This window comes from Drosophila mojavensis, unplaced genomic scaffold (assembly GCF_018153725.1).
Source record: "Drosophila mojavensis isolate 15081-1352.22 unplaced genomic scaffold, ASM1815372v1 contig_36, whole genome shotgun sequence".
Lineage (NCBI taxonomy): Eukaryota > Metazoa > Arthropoda > Insecta > Diptera > Drosophilidae > Drosophila > Drosophila mojavensis.
Genome location: NW_025318858.1, coordinates 7,623,961 through 7,641,182, shown reverse-complemented (window position 1 = coordinate 7,641,182; position 17,222 = coordinate 7,623,961). Strand labels below are relative to the sequence as shown.

General features: G+C 34.6%; 1 protein-coding gene across 2 annotated transcripts in view; it reads right to left on the bottom strand.

Moving 5' to 3' along the window:
• Nucleotides 1-17,222, bottom strand: part of LOC6576281 (voltage-dependent calcium channel subunit alpha-2/delta-3) — a 45,298-nt gene that overhangs the window by 25,405 nt on the left and 2,671 nt on the right. For both annotated transcript variants that reach the window (XM_032728495.2, XM_044008499.1), the window contains exons 2-3: nucleotides 13,808-14,451; nucleotides 8,089-8,170 (exon numbers count right to left, since the gene is read on the bottom strand). In XM_032728495.2, coding sequence (XP_032584386.2) covers nucleotides 8,089-8,170; nucleotides 13,808-13,920 — 195 coding nt within the window. In that variant the 5' untranslated portion in view covers nucleotides 13,921-14,451. The remainder of the gene's footprint in view (nucleotides 1-8,088; nucleotides 8,171-13,807; nucleotides 14,452-17,222) is intronic.

Below are 17,222 nucleotides of genomic sequence, written 5' to 3'. Positions count from 1 at the left end.
ATATATAAGAAATAAGTATTGAAAATTAAAAGCATATCAAACAAGCTAACCACAGCAGAAAAAAATAAAATAAATAAATAAAATATATATAAGTATATATATACATATAAAAGAAAAGCTAACAGCAAGATGGTCGCGCCGATGGCCACGCCCACAAACCACGCACCCGCAACCGCACCCCGGCATCGGCCGCACAGCTTGCAACATTTTATAAAGCAATTTCCCCCGGCAGCAGCATCGAAATGCAATGCACGCCTGAAGGACATAAGTGCGCTGTTGCATGTGTGCGTGTGTGTGTGAGAGAGTCCTGGCAACAGTAAAAAAAAAGAAACTACTATATACAATATGTATACAATATAAGTGGGCGGTAGGCGGTGGCAAGCTGGGCGGCTGGTTGGGTTAGGTGTGGCAACAGCAGCCATAGAAACTTTTTCATTTTGCGGTTGACTCTGGAATTTGAAAATGTTGCGCAAGAAGTCGCCCCGAAGGCTCAAACCCCATACGCAATGCTTCTACTGGCTGCCTCCTCCTGACTGCATGCGTGTGCAGTTGGCAGCAGCAGTAGAGCCGCAGCAGCATCAAACTTTAACTGGAGCAAGGACAGCGAGTAAGGTGCAGCTGCTCGGCAACAGCTCTCCAAAGTTGACATTCCTGAGCAGCGCTGAGCTTTACTTCTCGACTGAAGACTCCTGCTTGACTGCTGACTCCTGCCAGCAGCTGCTTAAATTCCAGCCCAAGTTAAGCAGCTTACGCATGCAGCATCCAGCATGCACCTGCCCATCTGCCCATCACCTCACCTTCCAGCCAGCCAAGTCGAGGACTCACTTTTCAAGCGCCAGCTCGCTCGTTCGCTTGCTTTGCAATGCGCTAATTAGATTTTAATGAAGATGTCGTCTGCTATGCAAGCCCCAGCCCCACACGGCTGTATCTAGCATTTTAGCCAGCCTCCCCCCCAGCTTGGCTGCATTTCAGACAACATTGTTAAGCTTTAACGCGCATGTTTTCATGTGCATTGAAGCGCAACTTTCTTAACACGTTCTTTTACTTACAGCTCCTTTTCCATTCTTTTGCAGTTTCTCTCTTCTTCTTCTTCTTATTTTCTTTTTTTTTTTTTTTTTTTATATATATTACCTTGGCTTTTATACGAGTTTATAGTTTGATTTTGATGTTGATGTTGATGTTGTTTTTGCCACAAAACTTTTAATTGGCATCGCTTTTTAATTGGCTGCACTTTCAACTTGTGATTGCAATTTTCAGTTTCAGCTCGGATTTCCTTCTGCTTTTTTAATGAATAATTAAAACTGGAAAAACCTGGCTGAACTTCTGTAAAAGCGTATATCGACTTATGATGCTCATGAATTGGAGAATATAATTATACAAATTTAATAAGCGTTTTTGACTATGCATTTCAAATATTATAGCTTAACTGTATAGTTCGGGAATGTAAAATATATCTAAAGATATATACACATTAATGATTGTAACTTAACCCAACTTAAACATATCGGACCCTAACATTAATATAATTAGGTTTATTTTACCATTTTTCTACATTTCAACTTGACTATAAATATTTTTATAGTATTTTATATTTATATATATAGTTTTTTTTTTTTTTTGTTTAATTTATTTTTTGATTTGACGACAGCTTTAACCCTTAGTTAAGTGCAGTATTCATTTGAATTTCTCATGTTTTCCATGTGGAAATATACATTTGCTGACAGATTGCTTGTGGGAAATGTAATATGCTTTTGGTGCCAGCTCTGGTCCCATAACACATTGATTAAATTAAATATTTAATTTGCTTTATATTTTCATTAAGAGCAGCAAAGGCACTGCAACTGTCTCTACCCTTACCCCAAGTCCCGAACCTATTTACATTTGTTTGCCGTATGGCCTAGTCGTAACTCTCTCCCTCCCTTTTCCTATCTCTCTGTCTTGCCGAACTCTGCTCGTATATCATACTCGCAATTTTCGCCACCAAACGACAACAACAGACTTAAATATTTGCATAGACAAGCACTGGCTCTGCTATAATATATACACACACACATACGCACGCATACATTTACACATATATACATATATAGTGTTTACTGTGGCCTGATCCTCTGCCTCAACTTAAATGCATTCTCCAACTCCCTGGACCACAAAGGGCACAAAACTCATAGAGTTGAGTTAAACATTGGTAAAGTGGGTGTTGCCCATGGCCCCTACTTCTTATCCCCCACCCCCTTTACACCCACCTCTGTCTTGGCACACTCCCTCTCAAGTGCGTTCGCATCCACGTTGTTTTCATCGTCATCGTCGCCGTAGTCATGCCTTGATTTACGATTGGTCCCTTTACAGCCCGCAACACTATACGGCCGCACACACTTAGTTAGCCAAATACGCACACACACACACACCCACCAACTCCAGAAGCATAGCCACAACCATTCTTAGCCCATTTTGGCCTTTAACAAGCGCTTTGTATTTGTCACCAAAAAGCCTACACATGCAACCAGCAGCTGCAGCTGCAGCAGCATGGACGGCTGATGTTAGGGAGTGCAGAAGGGACAGAGGAGGGTGCACGGCATGTAGGGGTTAACTAGCTGATAGCTGGGGTAGCTGCATTCCAGCTGGAGCTAGCATTTGCCCCAAAACAAATGGCCAACAATCTGCATTTTGGGTTACACCCCAAAAATTATAATTGCATAGAAAAGCAAACATTCACACAGACAAGAGAGAGAGTGTGTGTGAGAGAGAGAGACAGACAGAGAAAGGGATAGGCACTCATATACAGACACTTTATGGTAAAATTTAAATATTTGTTTGCAGTTTAGCATCACAAAGACAATTGACTGGCAGTTCGCATAGCAAACATTCAATATTTACTGTCGACAGATTTAATGTTTAATATTTAAATTATTACAAGCATGAACTTTGAATACCAAATTTGCATTAGCTCAAAAATTATTTGAAACAATAATTTAAATGGCAAGTTAAGGAATAGAATAGGAATATATATATAAAATTTTATTTTTTGAATCTTAATAATTTGTATCTAAAAACATATAATTATTCAGTTTTAAAAAAGTTTTTATATTAAATTGAATATAGTATTTTTAATTTTCGAACTTTATTAATTTCTTCATTATTTTTGTATTTTATTTCGTCTCTTTTCTTTTCTCATAGTTTATTTCCAAAAATAGAAAAATTAAAATTTAACAATATCAATATGATTTTCGGACTTTTTTTTAGTGTAGGATTTTTCAATCACTTCAATCAATATAAAAATACCAGCGAATGCTTTTTCGTTCTCTCTCTCCCTCTCTTGTGTCAGTTTAGCCACTGATTAAGTCTTTCATGCGCGGCCCTTAACTAAATACTCGCTAGCACCCACACACACAGACACACCGAGACACACCCGCAGGGCAATTGCAATCAAGTCAGCTTACAGATAGGTTTACTTTTACCTTCAATAAGCGGCGAATACAAACCCGAATGCCAAGTGCACAAAAAAGAAGCAGAAGGAGAGCATAAGTTGCAAGAAAAGCCAAATGGGAAAAGAGAACAAAAAAAGAAAGCGAACAAAATGGGAAGAAAAACGAGAGCACGCGCCGCTCTTCACATTTTCCTCAGTTAACAGTTAAAAAGTTTGTGTATTACGTGCAAAATGAGCGCACGCTTAAATTTATTTGCATGCGAATGCAGAAGAGAGACGAGCCAAATGGCTAGAGCTACCAGAAGCAGCAGCAGTGGCAGCAGGCGAAGGTTAAGAAAAGCTATGCAAAGTGTAGAGGCCAACTAAATAAAGAAAACAAATAAATAAACAACAAATGCGCAAATTTTTTGTTTTGTTTTTTTTTTTTCATTGTGTTTGCAATTTCGACTTGTATTCTGACCCATATTTCATTGCACTCGAGATAAAAGGCGAAGAAATCGTCCAAAAAAGGAAGAAGACGCAAGACATGTGCTGATAATGATCACAACAACAACAGCAATAACAACAACAGCAAAGCGCGACTTCATCATTCCCAACATCATCATCATAATCATCATCATCAACATCATCATTAGCAGCACATCATCATTTGCCATCGATGTCTCGTTTCGTATCATCTCATCTCGTTTCGGCCCATTTCACTAAGACCCACATCTCGCTTTCTCTCAATCTCTCTCTCTCTCTTTCTCTCTCACTCTGTCTCTCTCGCATAACGTGTACGCCGCGTTGTCTGCCCGTAATTTTGTGCTACAGCACAAATGTGTGCTGTCAGACCAGGCCTCTGCCTATACCATGTTTATACAAATGTATGTATGCATATATATTTGTGTGTGTGTGTGTTGTTTGAGCTGTTCCTGGGGGTTACTATTACAAATCTATGTGGCTTGTAACGCAGCTGAGTAAATAGAATTCTAATGTCACACCATTCAATATGAGTCTATAAGCGAGTGTGTGTGTGCGTGTGTCTCTGTTTATCTTTAAAAGACAAATTGAGAAAACTCTTTTTATTTCTCATTGAAATTGAATGTCTACAACGTTGATTATTTACAAAAAAAAAAAAATTAATAACTTTATAAAAAATTGTCAAATATTAAAAAAATAAATAAATAAATAATTATAAAATTTACACTTTTAAACAACTTTAATTTTTAGATATTAGACAAAATCAAAATGATTCTTTTTTCTGTCTTGTTAAGATTTCCTCTTGCACTCTTGGGATACGAAAGATTATTTAAAAAAAAAACAAAAATTTTTAAATACAAATTTGACTTACGATATTAATTTATTGATAAGTTGTGTGATTGTAATTAATTTAATTTATTTATACTTTGAATTGTATAGATTTGTTATTTTTAAATATGTAAATATTTTAACAACATAAGGCCATGCCCATCTTAGGGCATTCTTTTTCTGCCTACTCTACTTTATGAAATATGTTGTTTCGACAGACAGATACACATATATATATATATATATATATATATATATATATATATATATATATATATATATATATATATATTCACGCACACGCATATATATATATGTGTGTATCTTGGTGTGTATCTGTCTGTCGAAACAACATATTTCATGGCTTAGGTAGATATTTTTTAGCTAGTCAGCGCAAAACGTAACGAAAAATAAAATAAATGAATATGCGCCACGCACAGGCATCCAAAAAACACACGCACATGCACACATTCACATATACATACAGCATCCTGTCAGCCATTTTTGTTTTGTGTCCTTTGTGGCACTCGCATAGCTGAGCGTGTGCACTGCATTTGTTTTACATTTTATTATGCTACTTTAAAATGCCAAGCAACAACTGGAAACAGCAACAACAACAACAAACATAACTTGAAAAAGAAAATGGAAAATGGCACATTTTCTTGTAGGTATCTTTTAATTCCTTATTTTGAGCTCTGCAAAACTTTTTGAAGGGCAACTGTCAGAAAATTTGGTAGAAAGTCGAGAATCTTTTCTTCATAATTGAATTGAATCGAATTAATATTGTCGCAATGTCACGTCAATACTTTTCATTTTCGTTGGCAGATTGCAAAGTTGGCTAAATATATTTGGGTCAGAGCGCCTGTCAAATGGCTTAGGTCGCTCGCTTGGATTGGCCAGAAAACTTTCGACAATTCGGGCATTTCGCATGATTTTCATATTTTTTTTTCGGGTAATTTCCTTTTTGTAATATATACACAAAAATAATAAAATTTATAATAATAATAAATTAAATTAAATTAGAAGAATAATAATAATACGTCAAAGTTAACATGATAAGGCAACTAGTCTGGGACTTCTTTAAAGAAAAAAAACCTATGCCAGGGCCTGGAAACAGAAATTGCGAAAGGCAGCCTTATTAAACTTATATGAATATACACATATACATATTTATATATAACAATAACGACGATATTTCAATATTTATATGATCTCTCTAAATAACGTTGGGTATGCATTGATTTTATTTGTGGAACTAAACCTTTCCTTTATTAATATGCAAATACTAATCTATAAATCTGCAAAAATGCTACTATGCAGACTGTCCGACATGTCTGTCTGAATGCCTTTCAGATGATTTATCAATTATTTATCTAACAAAAACATAAAAAAGAAACGTTTCTCTTTTTATTTTTTATTCTATTTAATTTTTTTTTTTTTTTAGACATTTTTGAAGGGAACCCATGTCAGCAGTTGAGAATCCTTCGTTCCTTTTTGGCATGCCAATAATTTTTAAACACATACAATTTATTTGCGCTGCCAAAGAAACGCGTTAATGTTAAACAAGGCACACCAACACGCAGTCCACACACATATATAGAGGCATACACACACACGTACACCCTCACACACTCTTATGACATTATGTTCATGAAGCATACGCACATGCGAGGCTAAATAACAATTCACGCATACGGATAGAGGCGGGATCTGTGCGAAAAACAACCTTGCACGCCGCACAACGTCGCGTATACTTGATATTTAATTCAATCTGGGCGTAGATTTCCATTTTGTTGTTGTGGATATTATTTTTTGTTTTTTGTTTTTTTGTTGCGCGACGTGCGCTTTAAATTAACACAAACAAACATTGTCAGCAGCAACGCAGCCAGCAAGGACAACAACAACGAGTCACTTGACAATTACAGACTCAATGACAGTCACAGCCAGCAAATTTATTTGCATTTTTAGCTTCAGCCTGGGCTGCTGCTGCCTCCCTCATTCGCCCCTCTCTTGCCACAGTTGGCTCTGCTGCCACTGCTGTCACGCTTTCAGTGCTGGCACGCCTATACTTTTTACTGATTTCAATACTCTTACTCATTAAGGTAATATTATTTCTAGACTAAAAATGCGAATTTTCAATTTGAAAAAAATAAAATAAAATAAATATATTTATTATTACTTGCAGTTATTCTCAACTATGAGACATGAACAACTATGTATATCTAAATAAATATGTTTATATATACCTATATACATTCGTATTTATCAATTTAAACTTTTTTTTTACGAAATAATCAATCCTTTTATATAATTAATTTTAATAATAGTAAATTATTTAAAATAATTGAAAAAAAAATTTTTTTCTGTTTATCATATGACACTTTTAGTTTTTATTATATATGTATATAATTCATGTATTTTTCTTTATAATTTTCATTTTTCTTTATAATTTTTCAATTCCCTCAGTTCAAATTTATATAAATTTAATACCTTATTTACATATTTATTTTTATAAATTTATGCCAATATTTGAGTTTAAAAAACGTATATAATTATTTTCTATTGATTTTTAAGACGTTTTACAGCGTATACAAGAAGCAAATACTTTTGTTAACTTGTTTTGTGTATTTAAAGCGTGTGTGTGTGTGTGTATGGACGACACACATCCACCTACACACCCACAAGAGTGTATAAAAAGAGTCGTAATAAAAGCAGCCCACTAACTCATGCACGTCTGATTAAACGCAAAAAATTACGCCATAGTCAGAGTCAGAGTCAGAGCCAGCACCAGCACCAGAGTCGGAGCTATGGCTACGGCGACAGCCAAAGCCACAGCGCAGTCAACGCAGAGCTAAAGCCAAACAGTCATGCTTATTAACACAGACACGCGCGCACACACACACACACACACGGACATAGGGCATACTACCCTTGCCGATTGCCCCTGCTGCTGGCTTGCCTCAATTAGCCTTATTTGTGTTTAAATTGCATTAGAGCCGCGTCGGAACAACAAAAGCCACAAGAAGCAGACGAACAACAAAATATCAGCAAAAAGGGGGAAAAAAAATTACACGAACGAAAAATTGACGCATTTGCGTATAAAGCCAACCGGCTGGCACACTAAGCCGACATCGTCTGCGTATTTATCGATAATTTCTTATCGCTTAAATACATATTTGCTTAACTAAGCCCCAAGTAAACCAAGTAAACCGCACTTACACTTAAGCAATCGCAGCTATTTGCAAATGTCAGCAAAGCCTCTCAACCAATCTCTACGCCAATTTTGACTATTTATATTTAAGCCAGTCAGACATTTGGCATATACATATACATATACATATATATAGTAGATATGTTAAGTATTTACTCACACTTTTGATCTCATTCATTTTGGTAAATTGGCGACCAAATTCCCATAAATCTACACCAAACTTGAGAGCCCAGTTGCGCACTCTGAAACAAAGATGGGGAAAAAATAATTAATTAAATTGAAAGTGAAATAGAATTATATTGCAATATAGCTAAATATATATACATATATTCATCAGCTAGTACTTTATAAAGATATTGATATATTTACATAGATTTTTAGGAATATACATTTAAATCATTTTATTTATATTTAAAATTTCATATTAAATATAAATTATAAATAAATTAATATAAAATATGAAATGAATTAAATATAAATTATATATATATGAAAATTACATTTCTTAAATTTAATTTCTCTTAGGATTAATTGTTAGGAAAATCAATCAATCTTTCTCTCGCAATCTTTTTCCCCTGTGTCCCTCTTTTATTATCAAACTTTCTGTATCTCTTTCTCCCTCACTTCTTCCTTTTCTAAGATCTTGCTTTCTGCATATCTGCCCTTTTCCTCCATATTCGTCTCTTCATTTATATATATATATTTTTTTTTTCTACTCTCGCTTTCTGTTTATTTTTTCTATTTTCGTGTACTCTCTGACTCTCTCTGACTTTTACTTTCTCTGTCAGTATCTATCCTTCTCTCTTTATCAGTCCATCTCTTTATCTCTCACTATTTCCCTTTATCCCTCATCTCTGTCTACCTCTTTAGCTCTCTTCTTCTGTCTCCACCTCACTTTGCTCCATCTCTGTTGAACTACAACCTTCTCCGTAATTATTTTACGCTCTAGTCGCCATTGCTCATTAGGCGCCCTCTGCATTCACAATTTCTGACCATTATGGCCATTATCCAATTTCTATCGCGTCTTTCTCACTTTGTAACGGTTCATTGCCCACACATTCCACGCCCTTTGTCGTCCCGTTTCCAATATTCTGCGGCAATCAGCCGGCAACAACACCCAAAAGTGCGAACAACAACTTCCTCTATCGTTGCTATAATACAATTTTCATATAATTTAAATCATTTTAGAGCGTAACAACTTTGTCTGCATTTTTTTATTTCTTCCCTGTGTTTTATCTATGCATTTCTGTGCGCCTGTGACTTTTCTACTGTAAATAGATGGCTGTATCCAGATATTTAGTTAACTGCGTAGTTACGTTTTAGTCAATGCTCAATACAAACAATATGTTACGTATACGCCACGTGAGCTTCTAATTTATTGTAGATGCTTTTTCAACTTTTATTGTTAGCATATATTGAACTATACATATATTTGTTTTAAAATTTAAACGGAAAAGTTTGCCAGCCAAGACTTATATATTGAATAATATTATATGTTTTATTGAAAAACGCCCTTTAGTAAATTTTATGTAGACCCAAAATTTTCCATCATTGTTTCAACTATCCAAACAATATAACAGAGATGTAGATACACAGTAAGTCCCTAGCTCTATATATTATTATCTAGAAAGAAAAAAAAAACAACACGAAGAGGAGAATATAACCTCATTTTGATTTCAATGATACCAGGCCAAAGCCTTTGACCTACTCTACCTGAACAGAGTATAAACTTGGCAAAAAACAAGTGAAAAGTGAAAACCCGATGCTGTGGACCGAAATGAAAACTAGTTCGATGGCATTACGTGTATGGCACTTGAGCATGACATACGTGATTCGTGCTCAAAAGCCAAAGACGCAACAGACAATGCAAAACAGGTGAGCAGCAGGTGAGTAGCTGAGCAGCTGAACTGTGGCTCGGGCTCTACTTGATGGGCTGTATAAAAATTCAGATGCCGCACGTAGTACTTGCCATTGTCAAGTTTTGTCGTGCTCAAACTGCCCAAATGTGACTATTTTTTTTTTTCTTTGATATTTCCAGGCCAAGATGAAAAAAAAACAAGTAAGAAAGCTCTAGTCGAGACTGCTCGACTACGAGATCCCCTGAACCCTTGGAGCAATAGATATTTCAATACTTTTTCGCGACTTTCAGCTTACACAAGAAACACGCACACACACACACACACACGCACGTACGCACACACAGGTATACATACACACACACGCATACAGACACACATACACACACACACGCATACAGACACAAACGCATACACACACACACATACACACACACATACACATACAAGCAACCACGCATAAACACGCATGGGCTGCAGTGTGCGCTTACTATGAGAACTTAATTGTTTAATAACTTTTTTTATGGACGTACGATCTTCATGAAACTTTTAGATTATGATTATAACATGAATATGCATGTAATTGCCAAAGCACAAGTCTCTAGTATTTGAAATACGCTTTTTACAAAAGTGAGGGTGAGGGGGTGAATTTAGAGGTGGGGGGTAAATTTTAACAAAAACCGAAATTGTATAAATTGCATATAAGCATACATTAAAAATTTGGAGACTCTAGCAATAAAGGTGTAGAAGATATAATTTTATAACTGGGTTTCGATAAGGTTTTTTATCGATAAAAAAAGATCGAGATGAGTTATCGATTTTTAATGATAAACTTGATATGCGCGCTGTAATTACGGACATTTAAAAAAAATTTGAAGTCTCTAGCTCTTATATCTTCTGAAATCGACGCGTTCATACATACGGACAGACGGACAGACGGACAGACGGACAGACGGACAGACAGACGGACAGGGCCAAATCAACTCAGCTCGTCACCCTGATCAAGAATATATATACTTTGTGGGGTCTGCCACGCCTCCTTCTCCCTGTTACATACATTTCAACAAAACCATTATACCCTGATTTCCCATTGAAAATGGGTTCAGGGTATAAAAAAAGCGAAACGAAAACAGTCTTTCGGTCCATATGCAGGCAAGAGCCCATAAGATGACGTTGATGGTCTTTCATTGGTGCTTTACCGTCTTCATGTCAATGCTTTTTGCGGTTTCCTTCAATTTGGCAAAGAGACTGTGTGTGTGTGAGTGTCTTTTGTCTGTGCTACCTACGTGTGTTGCATTTACTTTTCTCGAAATTTTTTTTATATAGTGAATGCCATTCGCTCTGTTTTTGTAGTACGGTTCTTAAGCTGACGAAAAAAAAAATCGTAAAAAACCTGCACAGAATGTTGAGGCAAACATTTACTTAAGAAATTATCATGGCGTATACCTAATATAAGTCTCCTTCAGTATGCATCTGGGTTCAGAAAATGCTCAGAGTTTGAATATAAATCTCTGAAAAAAACGTATTTTTGGATGTGGGAGTCTGTGCTACTTTTTGACTTAGACTTCAACTCATAATAAATATATTTTCAACTGATTTCCTGTCAAATAATATGAATAGGCCTCAACCAAACTAATACACATATGATATCGTTTTCCATACCTTTCAGACATTGTTCTAAATAGCTTCGAATTAATTTACCATATTCTGGTTTCAATGAATTTTTTATTAATCAAGATGGAGAGATATGGCGAACAATAAAGCAAGAAATTGGTTTCTAGGGAAAAGTGTCAATGCAGATGCTATTAAAGTTTCAGCAAATGGCAATTGCATTTAAATTGGGCAGTGCTGCAACTGTAAATGAGGCAAATGAATGAGCAACAGCAACAGCAACAGCAGCAACAACAAGAGCCGAAAAATCCGTTGCAAGTAGAGAAAGAGTTTTAGTAAAAGCGATTTGGGTCAGTTACATCAAAAGCAATGGGCAGCAATGGGCATGAAGCGCCACTTCATTATTATCATCATCATCATGAGCAACATCATCTGTTGATCATCATCAGCATCATCGTCATCCCCATTAAATGCCCCAAACATAACCGACAAAGCTGTTGGCCCTCAAGGAGTCTTTTCGTTTCAGTTGCTGTGTTTTTTTTTTTTTTTTTTGGGGGCAGCAGAAGTTGAAATAAATTTAATTGAATTTCTGCAGTGACACAAAAAAATATAACAGTATAAATAAATAAATACATACACAAATATTACGTCTACAAATGTGGAGTAGCAAATTTTAGGTCTTAAATTAATAAATTAAATTTTTTAAGCATTTGCTGCAAAAATGGCCAAAGTTATGAAAAAAGAGAAGTATGTCCACGGGATATAAAAATCTAGAATAATATTTATTTAAACCTAAATTTCGATAGAGATATGATAAGTATAAATCATTCATTGTGGTCTATGTAAGATCTCTTAGTCTTTTCCATGATCATCTACAAATTTTTTATATAATCGTCGTCAAACTAGGTGAGCACATCCAATGCCTAAAGTTGAGGGTTCAAAATTACCCATAAAACGATATTAGTCTGAGTAAAAACATTTTGAAAACAAAAAGTCGTCATCAGAATGAATGTTTAAAATATGCAAAGCAAACAAAATAGCATATTATTTACTATTTATGAGAATGAACCTTTCCATACATAAATACTTTAACAATATTGGTGCAGTTAGTCAACTTTTGTCATTTATCTCATTTCTATGCCATTATATTTATGTTTCTTGCCAGCAGCATCATTAAAAAAGAAAAGCGAATTGCCATAAAAAATAATGAGAGATAAAATTTTGAAGAATTCATATATGAAGTACGGTGAATATAAACTAATAGATGGCACATACACAAACACCTACACACACAAATCGACAGTGTTAAAAATAAAGCACTAATTCAATTTTCTATATATTTTGGCAAAAATGTGGTTTTGGGGGTGATGGATAGAGTGTGAGCGAAAGTATCTAATGGATACATAATAGGATTTGGCAATTAGCGTATGTGAGTCAGTACTTGTGGGTGTGTGTGTGTGACAGTCACGTAAGCGCTATGTTCACTTGGCTAATTAACCCAATACCAACTGCCATTTGCAGTGCTGGCTTCCCCCTAGGCAACTAAGTGTTTTCTTTTCTTTCCTTCTTTGCCTAATGTCACATTTAATTATTGAAATTAGATTTAGCATGTTTTTTGTCGTTCCATTTTCCATTTACAATTTGTTTTTAGTGTTTTAATGGTTAGGCATGGGAAACATAGAAGCCAAAATTTACTTTAACTTTGTGAATATTAAATTTACATAGCTTACTGTTGCGCGTGTTAACTGATCTGTAAACATCACATACAGTTAACATATCAATTAACAGAATAATGTAATGGAACAACTGTTAAGTGATCTGTAAACACTCTTTTGATATTATTTATTTAGTTTTTCTCAACACATTTCACACGTGTGCACAAAACGCTTACTGGAATTTGCATAAATCAGACAGCAATTTGTTTACATGATATGCATAGATACATCCATATTTATGGCCATTGGCTATTGAGTTAACATTGCGTGGCTAACTATTTATACACTGCGTGTATTCAGTTGAGCGAAATAAACAAATTTACAATTAATTTCCTGCAGGGGGAAATGACACAAAACGATTTCCATCGCTTCAATATAAATTTTCAATTATGCATAATTGGAAATGGCGCTTGAAAACAATACGTAAGGGAAACGACAGCAATGCATGACTACCAAATACGCTAAATAAATTTATTAGAAACAGAAAAAAATAGACGAAGGGGATGATATATTAGGCATATATATCCTCAATATGAATAGTTCTTCTTCTTCTGACTAGTATTTATATAATATACTAAAAATTTTAATGAAATCCAATTATGAATCAATTATTATGCAGTTGAGCGGGTCACGGTATCTTCCAGTCGAACACTTCCACCAATTTACGATAATAAATTGAAATCCATTTAATACTTACTCATTGTGTGGTATATCCTCATCCTGATCGGCAAGAGCTGAGCAAATGCGCTTCTGTACTATTAATACGCCCAGCAACAGCGCCAAAAACCAGCTAAAATGTTTGCGCTCCATTTTCGTGTTTATTTCTCTTGCTTTTATTTTCACAAATTTCGACAGAGTTTTTCACTTAATATGTATTTTTTATTTTTTTTTATTGTTTTTTTATGTTGGTTTCGTTTGAATCTGCGGCTACGCAACCGACACTCAATGAACAATTTTCAATTTACTCACACAACTTTCATATTATTTGTTTATTTTGCTATTTAATTTCGCCTTTTTATCTTGATGCAAAGCCACAAATAGTTTACCAAATGAATTTCGAATTTATTTTTATTTTTTGACAATATTCGTTTTCTATTTTCCTTTTTCGTTTTTATATAATTTTTTTTTAATTATGTCAAGTTATCGCAACGGTTAGATTTTATTTATTTGTTTTGGAGCTAAAAGTTTGCCGCATTTTCTTCAATTGCCAACAACAATTTTTATTACATTTCTGACGAATGTTTAACATTTTTGCAACTAATTTCGGTTAAAGTTAATAATTGATCCTATAGATATGTGCTATTCGTATGGGGGAATTATAGTTGTCCTTTTGAAATTGAACTGAAATAATGCAGAAAACAAAGACATATATTAATATTAGTTAATAAAGTAACATAAACTTTATACTTAATTATGCACAAGGAAAATTCAATTCTATTAGCTTAAATGAAAAATATAAAAATAAAAGAACAGTTAAAGTGTATTTTTCATTAGAGCAGTAATGAAAGTATGTTTGAAATGGGATTTTATTGGGCTGTTTTATGCGGAGTTTGAGTTTGACCTAGAAATGCGTTGCTCAACATATACAAACCCACATACAGACCAACACACACACACACACACACATATACATAGACACACTCACTCACACACACATTAAAGCATAGCATAGAATTTATGCTCTGGTTTCGAAGTCGAATCCTTTCTCGCTCAGCGGCAAGGCGCAGGCGCCGTGACAGAGGCAAATGTAAAGGCAAAAGCAGAATCCTTCCATTCAGTTGGGCCCCCAACGTCGTGCCGTTAAGCGAATATTTCTTCTTCTTCCTCATTTTTCTACTTATTTCTTCTTCTTTTTTTTTTTTTTTTTTTTTTTTGTATGAGCATGCCACCCCCAAAAAGGCGCACATAGCTGTACATTGTGCGAGTTGCTGCATGTATGTGTGAATGTATGTTTGCTTGAGTGTATGTATGTATGTGTATGCGAGTGTGTCCCCAAGGATATCGCGTAATAATTTTCATTAAACATGGCGCAAGCCTTTTGCGGCCCCGCACATAACTCCACCCGCTCCCCTTGGCACCCGCAACGACCACATCCGCATGTAATAAAGACAATTTATTGTGACCGATACGTACACATACATACACATGTATATAAATATATGTATATATATATGCTTTTACACGCCTTTTGTGTTGTCTTCTTTTTGCAAAAACACGCCTGCACATCAAAAACTTTGACAGAAATGGAGCGGCAGCCACGCACAGGATGCGGCCCGAGCGCTGCTTGTCAGCGACGCCTAAAAGCATGCAACACATATTCCAAATGCAATGCCAACTAATGTGCCACAAGTCACACACACATAAACAGTAATATATGCATCTGTCTATGGCTATGTATGGGAATTTATTCTAAATTATAAAGTCCAACTGACAAATCCTTGATCCACTTGCAACTGCGAGGGTTTCAAATATTGATAGAAATTGTTATTCTTCAAGCTGTCTATGAATTTAGAGTATCTCAATAAAAATATATGTTAAATATTTATACTAAAATTTAAAAAATGTAATTTAATGGTAAAATAATTGATATCACTGAAATCAATATAAAGAATTTCTTAGCTAAAAATAAATTACTAGCACCCGGTGAAGTTAATTAAATTTTTATTATGTATTTTTACTTTTTTAATAGCATACAAAAGTTCCTCTCTCTCTCTCTCTCTCTCTCTCTCTCTCTCTCTCTCTCTCTCTCTCTCTCTCTCTCTCTCTCTCTCTCTCTCTCTCTCTCTCTCTCTCTCTCTCTCACGCTTCATTAGAAACCTCAAATGCTGCACGTACAAGGCATATTGCAAATATGTGTGCCACACTAAAAATAATAATAGTTATATAAAAAAAAGGCTCTCATAACATAGTAAAATAATAATAATAATAAATAAAAGAAAAGCATGTGCAGACTGGCGCAACTGCTACGAAGTAAAGAACAAAAAAAATACAGAGTAGAAGAAGCAGCAGAAACATAACGGCCAGCGTTTTGTGAAAAGCGAAAGTTTATAGTTGGCGCACGTTCAGAAAGTTTTGCGTGTTTTACTAAAGATTTATTATATCGCATATATCGCAATTTTTCCTTTGCTTTTCTTTTCATATTTTCATACTCGCTGTGAACGTGCAAATGGGTATATAGGCTCATCCCTGCTATTGTATCTTGAATTATTTAAATATGCTCCTAATTATATGTACTACATTAAGTAAGGTTAAGAATATTTGAGATGGCTAGATTTCACTTATATTCTCTAACAACATAATCAATAATTATAGATCATAGCTTACGAACGTTGGCCTAATCAAGAAAACCAATATCGGCCTCAGTTCCACAGCTAAAATACAAAATTTTGCACTTCGATTACTTTTGACATCGTTTAGTTTATAATCCAATGCCTATTCATAATCTAAGGCCCATTTATAATCAATGCTACATGTTCTGTATGCCGTAGTCTGTTACACCCGACTGCAATGCTCACACTGTTTGTTTTTTTTTTTGTACATATATTGTTCCTTTACTTTTTATGCGGTGTTTGCCTTTTGGCGTCTATTTTTACGTTTTTCTTCATTTTTACCAGCAACAAGAACAACTAAATGGCTGGACAAATATGGCCTTGAGGGATTTTTATTTTCTTTTTACTTTTCGGTAATAGAATTAATGTGATTGCAAAAATTTTCAATGGTAAAGTTTTCAACGTAAAAAGTCATGTGTCCGTGGCTGTGTGATTTTGATAATATAAAATTGTTTGCTAAGTGATAAATCTTTATATATGTATGCAAGTATATCATAGATATATTATATATAGATATATGATGGGACAAAATGAAAACTATTTGTGAGGCTTTCTGATTAGGTATCGCTTTACGCATTTTTTGTCATGTAAATTATATATAATATAATATAGAAATGTTTCTTAAGCAGAATATATTGGATTTACTTTTATTTTATTTTTGTTTTCTTTGCAAGTAACTAATTAATTCGAAATTTTTTTATTTTTATTGTTTCTAATTTTATAATATATATTATTTATACTTTCCTTCATGATAATAGCTCAAATTAATAAATTATACACTTT